This window comes from Theropithecus gelada, chromosome 14 (assembly GCF_003255815.1).
Source record: "Theropithecus gelada isolate Dixy chromosome 14, Tgel_1.0, whole genome shotgun sequence".
NCBI lineage: Eukaryota > Metazoa > Chordata > Mammalia > Primates > Cercopithecidae > Theropithecus > Theropithecus gelada.
In genome coordinates, this window is record NC_037682.1 from 7,406,956 (window position 1) to 7,425,581 (window position 18,626).

The window sequence follows — 18,626 nt, forward strand, 5'->3', positions numbered from 1 at the left end:
TTTTTGTTTTTAAAGCCTTTTTATTTTTTTTTAAAAAAACAAAAAACCCCCAAACAAAAACAAAACCTAAATTAAAATATTTCCCATTGGAGGCTATTTCTTTTTTTGTCTTTTAAAAATTTTATTACACAAATATCACCCATTCCCACGTGTCAGAGGAAAGATGTCCTTGCTCTCTCTAAAACCAATAGTGGAGAACTTTTAGAAAACAAAACAAAGTCCAACTAGCTTCCTCCTTCCCTGGCCCAAAATAACCTCAATGTGTCAACTGAGATAGCATAAGACTTATCCCCTTAATGCTTACATTTAATTTAAACTTTTTAGCACAACATTGGAGATTGACTCTAAATCAGCAACAAAAAAATATATATTTACAGTATTTCTCCGAAAAACAAAAAACACAACCAAACCCTTTAAACATAAGTGACTTTAGGAGTTTTATTTATGGAGCAGTTATTTTTTTAATCACCAAGTGATTTTATATTATATATATATAAATTTTCTTCCTTTCCTTTGTGGTTTTTCGCCCCGGTGCTTGGAAAGATGGAGGCAGGGGTTCTGGTCCTGCAGTCTGAGGGCAGGCTCTCCTGGCAAGGCCGTGTCTAAGAGCAGATTGTAGGACATGCGATGGACTCCCCAGGTTCCTCTGTCCCCCAACAGAGACACTTCTTTCCTCCACATGGACCAACCCTCACCTCTAAAAACCATTTCCCCTCAGTCCCAAAGAAAAGGAAAACCCAGCAAGGGCATGGTCCATCTGCTGCCTCTTCTGGGCTCCCTTTTCTGCTGACCAATTTACGTGCACGGTAAAAATGCATGTTTTTCCAAACCCCCAAAAACAAACATAAAAACCGAAACCCAAAAGAAACCATTGGCTTGGAAATTTCTGTGGATGAAATGTCCCAAAGTCAGAGGCACTCTCCCGGCACAATCCCTGCTCTGAAGGGGTCTCTCCACCTCCCCTTTTATAAAAAGACAACAAAATAAAACAAAGTAATCTTTTCAGTATTTTCCACAGGAGCAACCAAAGAAAAAGGCAGGAAGCTTCCAATTATAGGTCATTAACAATAATAAGGTTTTTGCTCAATACCCAGGGTTCTTTACAGAGAAGTTCCCCTAACTGAGGCACTCTGGAATAAGTCACTGGCATTTCCTCGAAGTTTCAACCCCAGATTACTGGGGCCTGGAGACCAATGGAAATGGGCAGAGGGTCATGGGAGCAGACTGCTGTTTGTAAGGTGCAGCCAAAAGATTCAGCAGATTGGAAGAAACAGACAAAATGCCACCCCCTACCAGGACCCAGTTTCTTCTAAGACGGCCAGTTAATGCCAGGGTCAAAACTGGGCTAGGTGGCAGAGGGGACCCCTCTGCCTCTATTGCTTTGGAAGTGGCAAGGGTGCAGTTGGCGTCTCTCTTCTGGGTGGCTCACACTTCAGACCCCTGGTGCCTAGGCTCCATTCCCTACCTCTGTAGGGCTTCAGGAGGAGGAAAGCCTGAGACTGGGCTACAGGAAGAGGGACAGAAAGGGACTGGGTTGGAGGACCAGAAGGCGGGGCGGTGGGGGGAAGAAGAGGTTGTGCTATCAGTATCCTTACAGAGGGGGAGCAGAGTGCAAATTTGCATCAGTCATTTATAAGCTCTTGCCATAGGCTGCTGCTACTGAGCATCTCCTCACACACTTAAAAATATTGACCCAAAAGAAATTCCGACCTTTCTTTCTTTTTTTTTTTTTTAAAGTGCAAAAAGCTCTCTGCTGCCCTAGAGAGAGGATCTTTGGACAGGCCGTTCAATGCAAAGTAAAAGGGGGCAGCTGATGGGGCTCGACAAAGGGCGGTGGAGCGGGAGACACCATGCTCCCCTCCCTCCCTCCCTCCACATACACGCGCGGAATACACTCAGCCACACACACAGAGGCACATGCACACCCCCTTCCATGGCTGCAGGCAGAGGGCAGGTGACTGGCTTCTAAGCAGGACCCCCTGGCTGCCCTGAAAGGTCAGTGAGCCACTGGGGCTAGACACAGGCCTAGGCTCAGGGGGCTCTGCTAAACCAGAGGCCTGGAGGAGCCTGGCTGGGAGGCAGGTTGGGGCTTGGCCCAGTCCTCTGCCGCCTCCAGCTTGGGGGAGATAGGCTGCTCCCTCTGAGGACGTGCATCCTGGGAAAGCCTTCTTCAGGCAGAATGAAGACACATGGAAAAGGGCAGTCAGTGGGAGGCAAAAGAGAGAGGGGGAACAAGGAGATGGTGCCTGTCTCAGAATCCACTTGGGTAGCAACAAAATGGGTGTGTCCCTGGGGTAGACAGTTCCAGCTCCTCTGAAGAGCTTCAACCCCAATAAGTGCAATAAGGACCTCATAGAGACTAGCAAGGAAGTCGGGTAGGCTGGGGTGGGAAACCTAATTATGTGAATGAGCACGAGTGCTGGGCAGAAACAAGCTCAAGGGAGAGGAAAGGAGGGAGAGCACAGTTAAGGACGTGAGGTTTGGGACATCTCAACAGCACCAGTGTGATCGGCACGGGTCTGGAACTCCTGGGGCTGCTGGCCCCTCCTGCGTAAGCCGGGAGAGTGTGATGGAGGAGAGACACGCACTGGACACCACAAGGAGAACCTGGCCGTGGAGACAGGGCCGCTTTCTTCCCTGGGAGTTTGCTCAGAACCAGGCACTGCTGGGGACCATGGGTGAGGAGGAGGGGCACAGGGCCCAGTGCAGATGAAGGTTGCACAAACACCCCAAACTGAGAGCCCGGTCTCCTGGCAGGCGAGTAAGCGAGCAGGCACCTCGACAGCACAGCCTGTGCTTTCCCCTCAGATCAATCTGCTACTCCCTTTTCCTTAGGAGGGAGAGGAGCAGGCAGGTAAGCCTGGTGTCCACCACCCTCTCTGCCCTACCTGTAGAGGAAGGGCTCAAGGGACAGGAGAGCAGAGAGGGAGTGTGACGCTGGCCTCAGAGCCCGTGCAGGGTCGAGGAGAGGTTCTCCTCGGTGGGGAGTCAGGGGAAGATCGGTTTCCTGTTGAGTCTGGGCTGGGTGTGTCTTAGCTGATCTTCTGTATCAGCTTCTCGTCAGACAGGCAGTAGAGGCTGTTGATGGACAAGTCTGAGATGAAGTGCTCGCAGGCTTTTCGAGTGATCTGCTTGCATCCTCGAAGGTCGATCAAGGTGACGTTGGCAATGCGCCGTAGGTAGATCAGGGTCTGGTCTGTCAATTTATTGCAACCTGTTGGGAAAGTGGACATAATGACAATGCTCACATACACACAACCTTCCTCTGCCATTCAATTCCCGTAGCCGTCTTCCTTCAAAATGCTAAACAAAAGCCCTCTTTGTCCCACAACTCCCTGGCTCAGAGACCAAAAGGCCATCAGCACCTCTAAAGGGACCCTGCTGCCTCACTCCCATCACCATCTGACAACAAGCACAAGGGCTGCAAGGCTGACCAAACTCCAGCTGGATGTTGTCTGCGCACACAGGCAACCAACTTAACTACTCAAGGCCTCAGTCCCCCATCAAGTTAAAAAAGGGACAGAAATCCATGTCCTTGTCCAGATGTGAAGAAATGAGCTAATGGAGCTAATGTGAGTCAATGAACAGGCCCAAGGTCATTCTGGTTTACTGATCAAGTTCCAGGGAGGGCTGGAGGCAGGGGGCACTGCTGCTTATGAACAACAGTAGTGGCATACCTGCCATATTGAGCTCTGTGAGAGAGTAGCGAGTGGAAGACCCAACAGCGGTGAGTAGATTGGAGGACTGATCTGTAAGGTGGCTGCAGTGACTGAGGTCGAGTCGAGACAGGAGGGGCATGTGGCGAATGATGAGGCGAAGCGTGGCATCTGTGATGTCAAGGCCTGCCAGCCGGAAGTCAGTCATGTTCCGGAGCTTGCTGCGATTGTCCTGACCTGCACAGGCAAGACAAGAGTCTAGATCAAAACTCTCAATTCTCTAATCCAGCTTCAAGGCTCCAGGCAGCAACAGCTACTTGCTGGCCAGGGCCCCTGGAAGGGGTTAAGTAGAACTGCCCACACCCAGCCCTGCCTTCAGGGTGTGAGCACTGTGTGGGCAGTTTCTAGGAAACCAGACAAGTTTTCTTTCTTCTCAAGCTGCTAGATTATGCCTCATGCACACAGCAAAAGGCTATGTGCAGAATGCTCCTCCCCTTCCAATACCACCACACTTTTCTAGACCATCATGCAAATAGCTTTTGACTCCACCTCAACCATAAAGCCTTCTCAAACTTTTTCAGGCTTACACTCTCTGGGCCCCAAACTCCACCGACTCACAAAATGGACTTACTCCATTGTTTGTAGGTAGTTATCTGCTTATAGTTACCCTATTCTTGTACATAGTCCATCATTCTGTTTTCATTTTGTGCTCTTCTATTCTTCCACAGCATCATTTTTGAGACTACCTTAGCTTCTGAGGACGAGGTCTGTTTGGAAGACAAAGCTACCCCAAGACAAGCACCAAAAAGTCAGGCCCAGAGCATACCTGGTTTATCAGCCGGTGGAGTAAGCAAGTCCCGAATTTGAGGGTCCTTGATTCCTACTGCCCACCGAAGATCAAGGGTCCTGAGAAGGGGGCAGCTGGAGGTGCTGAGGGCAGAGACTGCAGACCAGGAGCAGCCTGCTAGGAGGAGGTCTTTCAGTCCTGCAATGGATGGAATGAGACACGTAATAATACACTGTTTCCCAGCATACTCAGAGCTGTAACGATCTGAGCAAAGTGAACAGACTTCCAGTCTAATAGGAGAGAAGGACTATGTCTAATCTTTTAGTCATCCAGCTCAAAAGATTTCCAGGGTATCCTATACTACATCTTCTAGCTTTAGTGGTAAATTGATTGCTTAGTTCCCACCAGAGCAATACAAGGAGGAGTGACTTCCTGTCTTTCCAAGAGCTCAAAATGCTGAAGAGAACAAGGGCTTATAAGGAGCTGACCAAAGTAACATCTGAGTCAAATTTCCCCCTTAGTGGTTATGCTGAGGAGAAATGCAGGGCTGGCAGCAACACTGATTCCATTCTCTTTGCTGTCCACTGCAGTGATTGGCCTGTCAGTCCAGAGTGCTGCCTTGGAGACTGGCACTTAAGATGGCCCTGGGTAAATCTCTTGCTAAGCAACAATGGCATGGGACTGCTGCCCTACACTGCCCTCAAGTGATGCTAAGCAGCACGGCCAATAATGCAACTTTTCTTGCCTGCTCCTTCTGGGCCCCTGGAAAGACAGTGGCAGGGCTGGTCACCTACCTGGCAGCCTATTGACAAGCCATGTCAGTTGCTTTTTAGAGATGTTGGTCCAACTGAGGTCAAGGCTGACTGGCTGCCTCTTGATGATGCCACTGAGGGCCTGGGGCACAATGGCCTTACACCTACTCAAGTCAATTTTTGTCCAGAGTCTCTTGTCGCAGCACCTGTGATAGAAGGGAAGAGAACTTGCCTTCATTAACTTGATATACCATCAGTGGAGCTCCCATCACAGGCTGCTGATGGCTTCTGGGTAAAGCAGAGCACCTGAGGCTCATTCTCCCTGCGTTCCTCTACAAGTGTACAGGGATCACACCTTACAATTTTTTGCCTCACAGAATAGGCAAAAAAATTGCCTTGGGCTCTACAACAACTAGATGCTTTGCAAACCTATATGTTGATAGTATATAACTTGACCACTTTACCCTGATTTATTCTGGAGTGTTTGAGAACATAACAGTTGTTAGGGACACACAGCAAGCAACAGTCTATAATCCCTTTATCTGCATTAAAATGGCATGGTTCCTGCTGAAGTGTATATAAGGGAGCCTCTTAAAGTTTCTAGACTTCTTACTGTCTAAAGCTAAGAAGGCTGCTCCATTCTGTCCCTTGTCAGTCTCTCGCAGCTGCCTGAAATGCAGGGTGCTACTCAGCACATCCACAATTCACCCTGCCTTCAGCCCATTACTGTATCAGGTCGAAAGAGGCTCTTTATCAGGCTTACAGAGTCCTCTCCCACCCTCAAGTTCTGCCTTGGTGCTATCCTGACATTTTCTAGCCAGTCCAGACCAGAAGTGAAAGGGACAGGCTTGGTTTTCCACTGCAGTCTACAAATCTACAGGCCACAAACCACAACATGCTGGCTTCCATTTAATATTTTATAGCCCCTGCCCCCCAGCCTGGTTGGCAGGGGAAGAGAGACAGCACATAATGGGAATCTGATGTGCCTTGCCCTGAAAACCAAGAGGTAGAGTCAAGCAGTCCTACTAGTCCTATACAGAGAAATATTAAGGAGAATTTAGATACGCTATGCATTAATTCAGATTTGGGAAATAAACTCATGTTTGCAAAGAACAGGTCTATTTAAAGACTGAAAAAATTTTACCAGTGGCACATGAAGCTTCTATGGCATAAGCAAGCTGCTGACAATACAGTAGATTTTGCTGCTGTAAACCCGAGCATGCATCAGAGTCCCCTGGAGGAGGGCTTGTTAAAGCAGACTGCTGGGCCCACCCAAGAGGTTCTGATTTAAGAGGCCTATGAGGGCCCTGACAGTTGACATTTCTAAAAAGCTCCTGAGTGAATGTCACTGGTCAGGACACCACACTACTGTAATAGGATGTGTGTGACCCAGATAAAAAGGATATCTCCTACAGTAAATATATACCAGAGCTTAAGGAAAAACCAACAATGCCCAATGGGAAGCTCCTTGTTCATTATCACTACGAATTTTTTCCCCCAAGTGTCTGTCCAACTTAAGAAGAAACGGTAGCTCTTATTAAGGAAGCTTCAAAACTGGACTCTGCTTGCTGGAAAAGGGAATTCTGATCCAGGTTTGGGGGGATGAGCATTGAAACTGAAGAAAAATATAAGCACCTTCAAATTCATCTTGAAAAGCATGCCCACTTCTCTCACTGAATGGGAAGGTAATTGAGTCAGGGGCTTAAGTGAGGTCATCTGTGTTATCAGCACCAGAAGAGTGAACAGAACATCACAGGCTCTCAACCAACACGTGATGAGTTCAGCTGACTTGAGGAGGAAATTTTCAGCCCGCAAGACTCTGAAGTTTTAGCACAGACTACAAACCTATTCCCCAAATCAGTTTCCCTCCCCATAACAAAGAGAGATGGGAAAGTATAGAGCAGGACCAGGAGGCAAATGGCTAAAGTTCCCTAATGACATCTGCATCTTTAAACAGGACCCAAAGTTTGGGAAAAAGGGTCAATTCACTCCTCATAGGACCCCACAGGCTTTCAGATGCTAAGGTGCATGCTGTTCTCATATGGAAAACCTGCCACCTACTCCCATACCCCTAATTCCTGACCCCCTGAATCCCTGCTCACCATTTATACCACGTCTTGCACACTCGCATACATTCACAAAGTTCTCTGCGGCTGAGGTAGCGGAAGACAGACATCCAGACCTCCCGCTGCATCCAGCTTTCGTCTCCATCCTGAGCCCAACTGCCCCGGCCATTCAGCCTGGCTGCACCCCCCTCCTCTGCACTGTCATCTTCCTCCTCCTCCTCCTCCTCTTCCTCCTCCTCTCCCCCCAGCCCCTCCTCATCCCCACGCTGGGGGGTTCGGGCTGGGCAGTGCTGCACTAGCACACGGGGGGAATGGCGAAGGTTGGCAGAGGAGGCCGTGATGGCCTGCAGCTTGGGCACAATGGATGTCCCGTGGAGCTCTTTGGTGGGCCTCTGTAGCGTGACAGTGAGGTACGATCCCCGGATCTTGGCTTTCTCAACTTCAGACAGCTCCTTTTTGCCGCTGGGATTGTTCTCCTTTTCCCGTACCATGGTGCGCTCTGTGGCCTGCAGCCGCAGCAACTGCCGCCGTTTGAAGCGCTCATCGCGGCTGGCACTGTGGTGGTCGCTGGGGCCAGCCCCAGGAGATGACCGAGTCACCATACCCCGGGGGGAAACCGGGTCATGGATGAGCTGCAGCATGGAAGTAGGTGAATGAGGCGGGGGCGTGAGAGGCTCATCGCAGCTCCGCAGGGGCCGCAGGACTTTGGCTTGCACGGCTTCTTCGTCACTCTCTTCCATTTTCCGCTTCTGCAAAACAGGCCCAGAAAAGCAACATCAGTGCTTCCTTTCTTCCAAAGCCTCTGAACAGACAGGGTGGACCTCCCTTGCTCTCAGGGGACCAGAGAGAAGAAAGGTCACTGTTGGAGAGGGGGTCATTCCCTCAGAGTCGGCCCAGGCTGGTCTCCAACTCCTAGGCTCAAGTGATCTGCCTGCCTTGGCCTCCCAAAGTGCTGGAATTATAGGTGTGAGCCACTGCACCTGGCCTGACCATTTTTAATTGTCTCTCTGACTTACCTCTTTCACCCAAGAGACGTTCTGTTTCACGGTGGAAAAAGCCCACATATACCATTTGAACTAAGATCCTGAGTCTGACAGCGGTAAACACCATTGGCTTCTAGCTCTACCAGAGTCTAAGTTTGACTCTACCAGGCTGCATCTTCCACTCCATCCCCCACGTGAATAATAAAGCAGAGAACAAGAACCTCTGTGAGAAACTGGGTTGCTACAGGGAGATTCACTCAGGAGTATGGTGAGGAATCCCACAAGAGCCCTCAACTTTATCTGTGGCATTTGTGCTCTCCAGATACTTGTCCTTTCCTGGAGCCCACTATGACTATGCTATGACAAAGCCCAGTAAACATGTTCCACTAGGAACCATATCAGTAGTTCAGGTTTTTTGCAAGGAGACTTTATGTCTCTAAGCAACAACCCTGGTATCTGCTCTTTTCCTCCTTACATTTTTTGATCATTATGGTTGGAAGAAAATTACCACCTTTTGGGTGCTACCTTTTCCAATGTATTAGAAGATAATACTAAAACATAGCATCTGCCAACACATCTGCTACAGCAGAGATGCAAACACTCAACATCACTAGTGAAGACACATGTAAATGCCACTAGCTCAAGAACTTGGGAGAACTTTGGCCCTAGTCAACTTCAAAAATCCTTGCCCTCAAAGACAAATAGATTGAAAAATTCAACTATCTTAGTATCCAAGTGGGAAGAAATAAAAAGAAGGTAAGAAAATTCCCTTCTGCCCCCTTCCCCGCTCCTGTGCAAGGGTCCTTGGAAGACTGGCACTCGGAAAGCCATCTCCTCCTGTAGGTGTCCACAGCTCGTCTTGCCTTTTCAGCCCGAGTAACTAGTCCTTTTGGCCCTGACATTACTGGCAACCACTGGTCAGCAACCTCAGCTCCTTTGGGCCAAGGTCATAGCGCTGGTCCTCTCTGGGGGAGGGGCTGCCTCTGCATGACACATTTGGGCATGTGGGATGGGCAGGGTAGGGCTTTCTGCCAGGCCACAAAAGTGAAGATGACAAAAATGTGAACCTGCTTAACTGGAAGCTCAAGTACACTGCTGCACTCACTGGCTGCCTCAGGCCACTGCCTCCCCTCTAGTTAACATTCCTTAGGAGAGATCCTACTCACCTAATTTCTCTCCTCAAATAGCCCAGTCGTGGTTCCTCTCTTTGTAGGGCCCCAGAGTATAAAAGGACCTTAGGAATTTACAGATTCCAAGTGGAATAATATTTAGTAATACAAAAAACAATGCTACAAACTCTAACAAAGAAAATACTAAAAATTAACCAAAGAAAAAACATACCAAACCAAACAAAAATAATCTCCTAGGTCAGAGAAACCATGTGAACACTAACGCAAACGCAGAAGTATATCAATCCCCCACATTTGACGCCTCTTTTCTGTCACAGTGCACATCTGATAAGGTTCCTTTACCTGGGCTTTCTCCGAGTTGTCCTCCTGGTAGCACTTTGGACATTCCCAGCAATTTGGCAATTCTTCATTAAGCAACCCCTCTCCATCCATCTATAGGAAGACAGAGATGTTTTTAAAAGCCCATCTCTCAAGCTTCCTTTATCAAACAATAACACAGTTGGGAAGAGTTACTCACTAATCAATAACATTGGTCCATAAAGGGAGAAAAACTGTGAGCAATCGAGCCCCAAATAGCCAATGGTGCTGAACCTGATATTGACAGTGGGGCACAGGTTCTGATAGCTTGGGTTTAGGGACTAATGCTCTAGTCTCTGTGACTCAGTGTTCTCCACTGTAAAATGTTGGCTGACATTACTACCTTCACTCTCCCTCAGGAACTAACACACACAGAGATACAACATTATAATTGCCAGGGATACAACAAAACCCACCTTATAGGGTTGTGGTGAAGATTAAATTATTCATTGTGTAAAGAATTTAACAAAGTACTTGGCATACAGCAAACCCTCTGTATTAGCCATTATCATCATCATGGAATACCCTATTTCACCAATTCTATGGGTTTGAGGTATGTTAATAGATGTAATATGTACCATTTAAATCTTCACCAAGTTATAACTAATCGAACAAACTTTTAAGATTGTAAAGCTGGCCGGGCACGGTGGCTGACGCCTGTAATCCCAGCACTTTGGGAGGCCAAGGTGGGCGGATCACTTGATGCCAGGAGTTCAAGACCAACCTGGCCAACATGGTGAAACCCTGTCTCCACTAAACACAAAACTAGATGGGCATGGTGGTACATGCCTGTAATCCCAGCTACTCAGGAGGTTGAGGCAGAATTGCTTGAACCCAGGAGATGGAGGCTGCAGTGAGCCAAAATCTCACCACTGTAATCCAGCCTGGGCAATAGAGTGAGACTCTCTCTCCAAAAAAAAAAAAAAAAAAAAAAAAAAAAAAAAAAAAAAAGATTGTAATGCCGTTGAAATATCCTAAGAATCAGGCCAGGCACAGTGGCTCACACCTATAATCCCAGCACTTTTGGAGGCCAAGGCAGGTGAATCACTTGAGGTTAGGAGTTTGAGACTGGCCTGGCGAACATGGTGAAACCCCATCTCTACTAAAAACACAAAAATTAGCTGGGCGCAGTGGCACGTGCCTGTAATCCCCACTACTAGGGACGCTGAGGCAGGAGAATCACTTGAACCTGGGAGATATCCTGCCACTGCACTTTAGCCTGGGCAACAGAACAAGGCTATGTCTCAAAAACAACAAAACAAAACAAAACAAAAATCCGGTTCTTCATTCAACATATGCTAATGTCTCCATATACTGACCTATTAATGTTTCTGTTATAGATTTGCTGCTATATAGTATTCAAAAAAACCAAAAATCTATAAAAGGTATACTTTTCACATTTTAACCTTTCTGAAATTGGGCTGCTTCTCATGAATGACAGTGTCTTATTATCACTGTCAGGCAACAGTCATGATTTTAGCTGATACTTTCTGAGAAGGCCAAGGAAACAGTGATTCTCCACAAGGCTACACAATTCGGATCACCAGGGGAGCTTTTGGAACACAAGGCCCATTGCTGGACTCAATCTCTGAGGCTGAGATCTGAATTTATTACTTTTTATTACTTTTTTTTTTTTTTAAAGCTATTTAGCTCTGCACTGAGCCTGACACAGACTCAGCACTCATTAAATGTTACCTGATACTATTACCCTCACTCTCCCTTAGGAACTAATATCTAGAGGTACACTGAAGTATGTATCAGAGATGACTAAAGGCTTGAGGCACTGCAAAACACACCATGCAGTTCCATTATGGCCTGGGGACTCTACATACACTGTCCAGAAGCCAGATTGTAAGCTCCATGAGGACAGGAACTGGGTGTGTTTTGTGTACTGTTCTATCCTCAGGGTCTAATGCAGTGCCTGACACATTGTATGTATATGAATCAAGGGCTGATGTTAGACCACTGCATTATGTGGCCACAGAGGTGATGGCCTACAGTAGGGATGCTGGCACTCCCATGACAGGTGTCCCATTCTGTTGTGTCACTCACTCCATTAGTTGAGACTTAAGGAACCCCTTATAGCTCTCCTCACCTGGAGGCAGCCAGGATGAACAATCTCATTGCAGATACAGCATTCCATGAGTTTCTTCTCAAAGTCTTGTGTCTCTTCATTCTGATCCACCTCTCCACAGAGGGAACATGTGACTGAGTGAGGCAGTCTGGGCTACAAGAGGACAAAGATAGGATCCAAGAGAACTGACTCAGATCCTTATCATTTCAGTTTCCCTTAAACTGAAGATGGGAGATTTGGGTCCTATAATTCTCTAGTAAACACCTGGAAGCATGGAGGCAGGGTGGACAGAAGGGAGGTTTTTGGTAGGAAAAATGACTGGGGAAGAGGAGGACTCAACCACCTGGGTACTAGAGACTAGTTTATTTTCAGTTGGCCTATCCTTGGCCTCCCCAGTCCTTTCTAATCTACTTGAAGAGGGGAAAGAAGGCAATGATTTGCCCTTCAAATGCTCGTCTCTTGTTTGGAATTAGGTAAAGCCAAAAGATTAAATTGGATTTTTAGTACTGGATACCTTCCATCTAAACCTGGGGTACAAAATAAAGCCAAAAAGAGAGTATAAACCTTTTCTTTCCAACTCTAAAGTCTCTTTAACTTTACACTATATGTATTTCAGTTCCTTTGGCACTGCCACCCCTCCCCCAAATTCTTTACCCAGCAGATCACTCACTGCCAAGCACTGTCGGAGGACACAGGACTGCTTCATGCGTCCAGGCCCCCCAAACTTCTTCATGTCTCTGCAGTAGTGGCAAACACCACACTCTCCTTGCACACAGGCTTTGCATTTTCGACATCGCACTCGTCTCCGTCTGGCTCCTGACACAATCGGGGAGGCAGCAGCTGGCCTCACAGGTGTTAACCGTGGAGCTGGTTTCATAGTGTGAGGCTTTGTAATGGGGATGGTAGGAACCCGCACCTTTGGCCGAGTGGGGAATTTAAGCTGGAAAGAGAAAGCAGTGAGGTCAAATATATCAGGTTGCTTTAAGACTGGAGAGGGTAGAAGATTACATGGTAGCATACCTAGCCCGGGGCTTGGCCCACTATGGCCTACGGGCAGATCTGCCCACTAATTGTTTCTAGAATAAATTTTATTAACATACAACTCATCTTGTGTATTATCAATGGCTGCTTTTTTTTTTTTTGAGACAGAGTCTAGCTCTGTTGCCCAGACTGGAATATAGTGGCTTGATCTTGGCTCACTGCAAGTTCCGCCTCCCGAGTTCATGCCATTTTCCTGCCTCAGCCTCCCGAGTAGTTGGGACTACAGGCGCCTGCCACCACGCCAAGGAAATTTTTTTTTTTTTGAGACGGAGTCTGGCTCTGTCGCCTGGGCTGGAGTGCAGTGGCCGGATCTCAGCTCACTGCAAGCTCCGCCTCCCGGGTTTACGCCATTCTCCTGCCTCAGCCTCCCGAGTAGCTGGGACTACAGGCGCCCGCCACCTTGCCCGGCTAGTTTTTTGTATTTTTTAGTAGAGACGGGGTTTCACCGTGTTAGCCAGGATGGTCTCGATCTTCTGACCTCGTGATCCGCCCGTCTCGGCCTCCCAAAGTGCTAGGATTACAGGCTTGAGCCACCGCGCCCGGCCGGAAATTTTTTTGTATTTTTAGTAGAGACGGGGTTTCACCATGTTAGCCAGGATGGTCTCGATCTCCTGACCTCGTGATCCGCCCGCCTTGGCCTGCCAGAGTGCTGGGATTACAGGCGTGAGCCACCACACCTGGTCAATCAATGGCTGCTTTCATGCTACCATGGTAGAACTGAAAAATTGTGACTGTGTGGCGTACAAAACCTAAAATATTTACTATCTTGACCTTTACAGAAAAATTTGCCAGCCCTTGTCCTAGCCCTTTGGCCTACTAATTCAGCTGCTTCCCTTTCATTTTGCAGAGCTGTTAAGATTCATCCCTCCCTGAGCTTTCTGTGTTAAGTGCCATGTACCGAAGTCACTCCAGGAGCCCTCCAATATTTCCTCATCCTGACTGCTCAGATTATACTCCTAAAGAAGACAGTAAACTACCTTAGGGTGAAACGAGTCTTGCTCATTTCTTTAGTACTCCAAATCTAAGCATACAACCTGGTACATAGCAGACACTCCAATAATATTTAAGTGTGGAACACACTTCTTAGCATTCGTATTTACCCTGCTGGTGACCTTTTCAAGGACAAGGACTATGTTTCCTACTACTTTAATTTCTTACCATATCTTAAACACTTTTCTGACACAAAATACTCAAAAACCAGAAATGACTGAATTGTTTTAAGGCAGTCCCCTGTGGCCAAGCAGAGGCCAAGTGGGACTCCTCCCCCTAGGGACGAGGAGGTGATTCTTTAAATATATTGTTCAACTCCATACCTTTATATTCTGCCTAAACACCCCTGGAATGTGATGGCTTTGCAAGTTTCAGCTACAGAACAACAAACAGAAGCCTAATTTATTTGCCAAATTCATGGCCAGGATCAGAATGCTATCATTTATTTAATATGTAACCTTGATAGAGGACAGTATGGGCAAAAAAAATTATACAGGATCTAAACTGAAGAGGCATGAAAATTCATAATTGACAGTTTATTAGCTGACAGTAATTCCTTTCTTATTCTTTTTTTTTTTTTGAGACAGAGTTTCGCTCTTGTCGCCCAGCCTGAAGTGCAATGGCGCGATCTCGGCTCACTACAACCTCTGCCTCCCGGGTTCAAGCGATTCTCCTGTCTCAGCCTCCCGAGTAGCTGGGATTACAGGCATGTCCCACCATGCTTGGCTAATTTTGTATTTTTAGTAGAGACAGGGTTTCTTCCTGTTGGTCAGACTGGTCTCAACTTCCCGACCTCAGGTAATCCGACTGCTTCGGCCTCCCAAAGTGTTGGGATTACAGGCGTGAGCCACCATGCCTGGCCCCTTTCTTCTCTTTTCAATTCCATACTGCAAAGTCCAGGTTAAGGGGATTTTTGAGAGAATGATCTCACTACATCAAAGAAAACCTGTGCTCCTTTTACATATCTATGTAATTATTTTAACTGGCTTTCAATCATATCTGTGAAGATAACTGAGTAACTGGTCACAAGGACAGAAGCGGATGCATTTTGATGAACAAATGCACAATTTGGCATCTGAATCTGGAGGGAGGCCTCCCAGTTTGATAGTTCCGTTAAGAGAGTCACCTCCAAAGATAGCCAATTACCCTGACTTACAAGTCAAAACAGAACTGCGTAATGATTTTCTGTCAGTTTGTATTAATGCACCAAAAGCCATCTGCCTCTAGTTGTTCTTTTTTCCCCCAGAATGGTAATCATCAACTAACAAAAGGCTTAAGCAGCCTAAAAATCAAACAACATAGTTTCTTACCTTATCCCTTTTTGGCCACTGTACTATAGGAACTCCAGTGAGGGCTAACTTGGGATCGCTGTTGGCAAGCTCTTCCAGCAAAATCTAAGGGTAGGAGGGGGAAAGAAGGAAAAATCAGGGCAGGGTGAACAAAGAGCCAACCACCCTGAACAGCATCCAGACTCTGCCTCAGTACCCTTGAGTAGCAAGGGAGGCAGGGTGGCAACTGTCTGTATTTGCCCTTCGTACAGAGACTCACTGGAAAACAAATAAATCAAAGGTGAAGGAGAAAACTCAAACTTAGGCTGCTGCAGTATTATGAAAACTTTGAGGCTGGGCACAGTGGCTCATGCCTATAAGAGGTGGGAAGATCACTTGAGCCAGGAGTTTGAGACCAGCCTGGGAAACAGAGCAAGACCCATCTCTACAGGGGGCGGGTGGTGGTGGTGGGGGAGCAGAAAGGACTTCAAACTCACCTTTGCTCCCAATCCCTTACTTGTGTACTCATTATACTAACACACTGAAACAACTAACTTACTGTGGCGACAAGTGTTACTTCTCATACAGCTTCTCATACATATGACAGTAAAACTTTATTATTGCTTCTTCACTTTTTACACCAGTTAGTGAATATTATCAGGTAATTAAGTATTGCCTTCATTTCTCATATGTGAGCCAAGTGGCATAAAAATGATTGGCTAATACAGAATTAATGAGAGGAACGGTACAGCCTAATGTGCTGATTTAACCCAGGGCTCTTTTCTTCTAAGGCTGATTACAGAAATCTCAATCTCAAATCTCTCTCTCTCTCTCTCACACACACACCCACAGAGTCTGTTATTTGTCTTTATTCCTTTAAATGGGGAAAGGAACAATCTTAGGGGCAACAGTTCTCATGGCATTACCAATAAAATTTAAATGACTTACGAACAATGATACAGTGAGAAAATGCCACTTAAGTGAATCACACTGGTTGACTGTTACTTTGGAACAAATTTTTTTTTTTTTTTTTTTTTTAGATGGAGTCTCACTCTGTTGCTCAGGCTGGAGTGCAGTGGTGCTATCTCGTTCACTGCAACCTCTGCCTCCCTGGTTCAAACGATTCTGCTGCTTCAGCCTCCTCAGTAGCTGGGATTACAGGCACCTGCCACCATACCCGGCTAATTTTTGTAGTTTTAGTAGAGATGGGGTTTCACCATGTTGGCCAGGCTGGTCTCGAACTCCTGACCTCAGGTGATCCGCTTGCCTCGGCCTCCCAAAGTGCTGGGGTTACAGGCGTGAGCCACCACAACTGGCCAAATCTTTTTGTTTTAGACAGAAATTCCTGAAGCCCAAATCTTCTAGTATAATGAAATCCTCCTTCTTCTGACCTTATGAGCCCTAAAGCAACACCAACAGCAAAATAACTCAAATCTGGGAGACAAGTTACATGATTCCTTTTCTGGCTACCCTAGGTATGTACAGGACGGTAACTGTTTCAGCAAATATTAAACTCTGATCCTGGACAGGTTAGCAAGTCTGGGCCATTGCTAATAATTGTTCTCATAATCCTGTGTGCTCTACCCCAGAGACCAGGACTGTTATGTATTTTCATTCTTAACTTAAGGTTCCTGCTCCAAATCCCAAAGTTGGGACTCAGAAAGACCCTTTATCTCATAGCCAAGAAGCTCCTCTACTAAGATCCCCTTTTGCCAAGTCTCCAGATGCCTCTCACCTTCCCCCAAACTCATTTCATTTGCGGACGTTTTATTTACTTCAAGTTGCTATGGCATCCTTTTCTGTTAGTACCATACAGCGTGGGGGTGAAGAGGCGGGGTCTGGTGCCACGTGGGACAAGGCTCTGGTATGGGCTCCTAATCTCCCTAGGGTGAAAAATTCAGGTCCATTCAAAATGTGTGCTAGGGAGTGCATGGTTCCCCTCCCCCACTTCGCACTGCCGAAGAGTAGGACTCTGCCCATTTCCTCTGCTGAAGTGAACTGAGCTGTCCACAAATGGGGACTTTCCACTTTCAGCAAAACAGACTGCACAGTAAGATCTGCGATTGTTTAAGAGTAGAAAAGGAACTTAACTGTTCACCAAAAGCAGTCTAATTCTACCTGCAAGATTTCTGTGGGGAGTAGGGAAGGGTAGGCAGAAAACTGTGTCGGTGTGTGTGTGGGGGGCGGCAGCTGTTCACACATACAGGACTCAGTTACTGGGGTATGTGTGGGTGTGGAGGGAAATGCAGATTTCCTTCCAAGCCTTATTTTGCTGGGGCCATTCAACCAAGCACGCCCTGCTTTCATCAAAAAAGGCAGACTCCAGCTGAGGCCCTACAAGAAACCATATAAAGAAGCCACCACCCTTCACTAGAGGGGGTTTGGGATAGGAGAGCGGGGGTGGAGTGCGGGAAAGGCTGACGCCTATCTCGGCTCCAGGCATTCGGGAGAACATTTATACACAGGCCCACACCCTACAGATCACAGGAAGGGAAAGAGAACAGAAGGTGCCTGGGCAGAGAGGGAAAGGATTCTCAAAAGCCAAGCAACCCAATTCAAAAGCACATCCCACCAGGTGAGGGAACAAGTGCAATGACGGCTCAGGCAAGTAACAGCATTGTCCTGGACTCGCCCGGCAGGCAGCAGGCAGTTTCTTCTGCCTCTTCACTGAGACAAAAGTCCCTATAGTTACACGCACCCCAAACCAGAAAGGGTTTGCCGATCGACCGCCTGACCTTTCGTTTCCCGTCGCTCTGGAGCTGCCGAGGCTCTTGGTGAAGTTTCCCCAGCGTCTTTGTTTTGTTTTCTGTATTGGAAGTTCTCCTGAAGGAGTTAGATATTCTGCCTCTAGGAAAATCCGGATTTACTTGAATATTCTGGAATCTCCCAGAGCACATAGGGCAGGGCAGTCCAGCTCTGACCCTTCAGACTACCCAGAGAGAGCAGCGTGCAACGCTCTGGGTTCCTTCTCGAGCCCTTCAGCTCAGCCGCGGCTTCCTGTGCCTGCGAACAATGCTGCTGCGTCACCCACATGCAGCTCCCAGAAATGCTTTGCAACGGAAGATGGCAGGAGGGGGAGCCGAGCGAGAGTGAGCGAGCCAGGCAGAGGGCCCAGCCGTTCTGCTGCAGAGCCGGGAGGGGGTGTGTTCAGCAACTGCTTTCTTCCTCGCGATTGGAAGAGGCCCTGCCAGGGAGGGGAGCTCAGCCACAGCCCCCGCCCTGTCTCCCTCCCACCACCACTGCAATAGGAGAACCTAGGGCCAGCCCCCTGAGGGCTCCCGGTGGCAGACTTCTGAAGGCGCCAGCAAAAGGGAAGGCTTTAACTCATTCTGCAGGCTACACTAGGCACCTTGGCCCACATTTGTCCTTGTCTCAGTCTACACCCTTCCCCTCAGGGTCACCTCTCACTGTGAACTGCCAGAGCTCTCTGGCTGACTGCACACACACTTATCTCTCCCCTCTCAGCAAGTATAGGGGGGTCGCCCAAAGTTCCGCTTCTCTGGGTGAACTAGGCACGGGAGC

General features: G+C 47.6%; 1 protein-coding gene across 2 annotated transcripts in view; it reads right to left on the reverse strand.

Moving 5' to 3' along the window:
- The window catches only part of KDM2A (lysine demethylase 2A), a 158,587-nt gene continuing 139,961 nt past the window's right edge, over positions 1–18,626 (reverse strand). The window contains exons 1-10 of one of the 2 annotated variants that reach the window (XM_025356159.1): positions 17,840–18,195; positions 15,147–15,230; positions 12,476–12,745; positions 11,827–11,958; positions 9,717–9,806; positions 7,298–8,010; positions 5,238–5,401; positions 4,483–4,641; positions 3,678–3,893; positions 1–3,214 (exon numbers count right to left, since the gene is read on the reverse strand). In XM_025356159.1, the coding sequence (XP_025211944.1) occupies positions 3,033–3,214; positions 3,678–3,893; positions 4,483–4,641; positions 5,238–5,401; positions 7,298–8,010; positions 9,717–9,806; positions 11,827–11,958; positions 12,476–12,745; positions 15,147–15,230; positions 17,840–18,001 (2,172 nt within the window). In that variant the 5' untranslated portion in view covers positions 18,002–18,195 and the 3' untranslated portion in view covers positions 1–3,032. Of the gene's footprint in view, positions 3,215–3,677; positions 3,894–4,482; positions 4,642–5,237; positions 5,402–7,297; positions 8,011–9,716; positions 9,807–11,826; positions 11,959–12,475; positions 12,746–15,146; positions 15,231–17,839; positions 18,196–18,626 lie in introns of those variants that run through there. The other variant, XM_025356158.1, reaches the window with a different exon arrangement.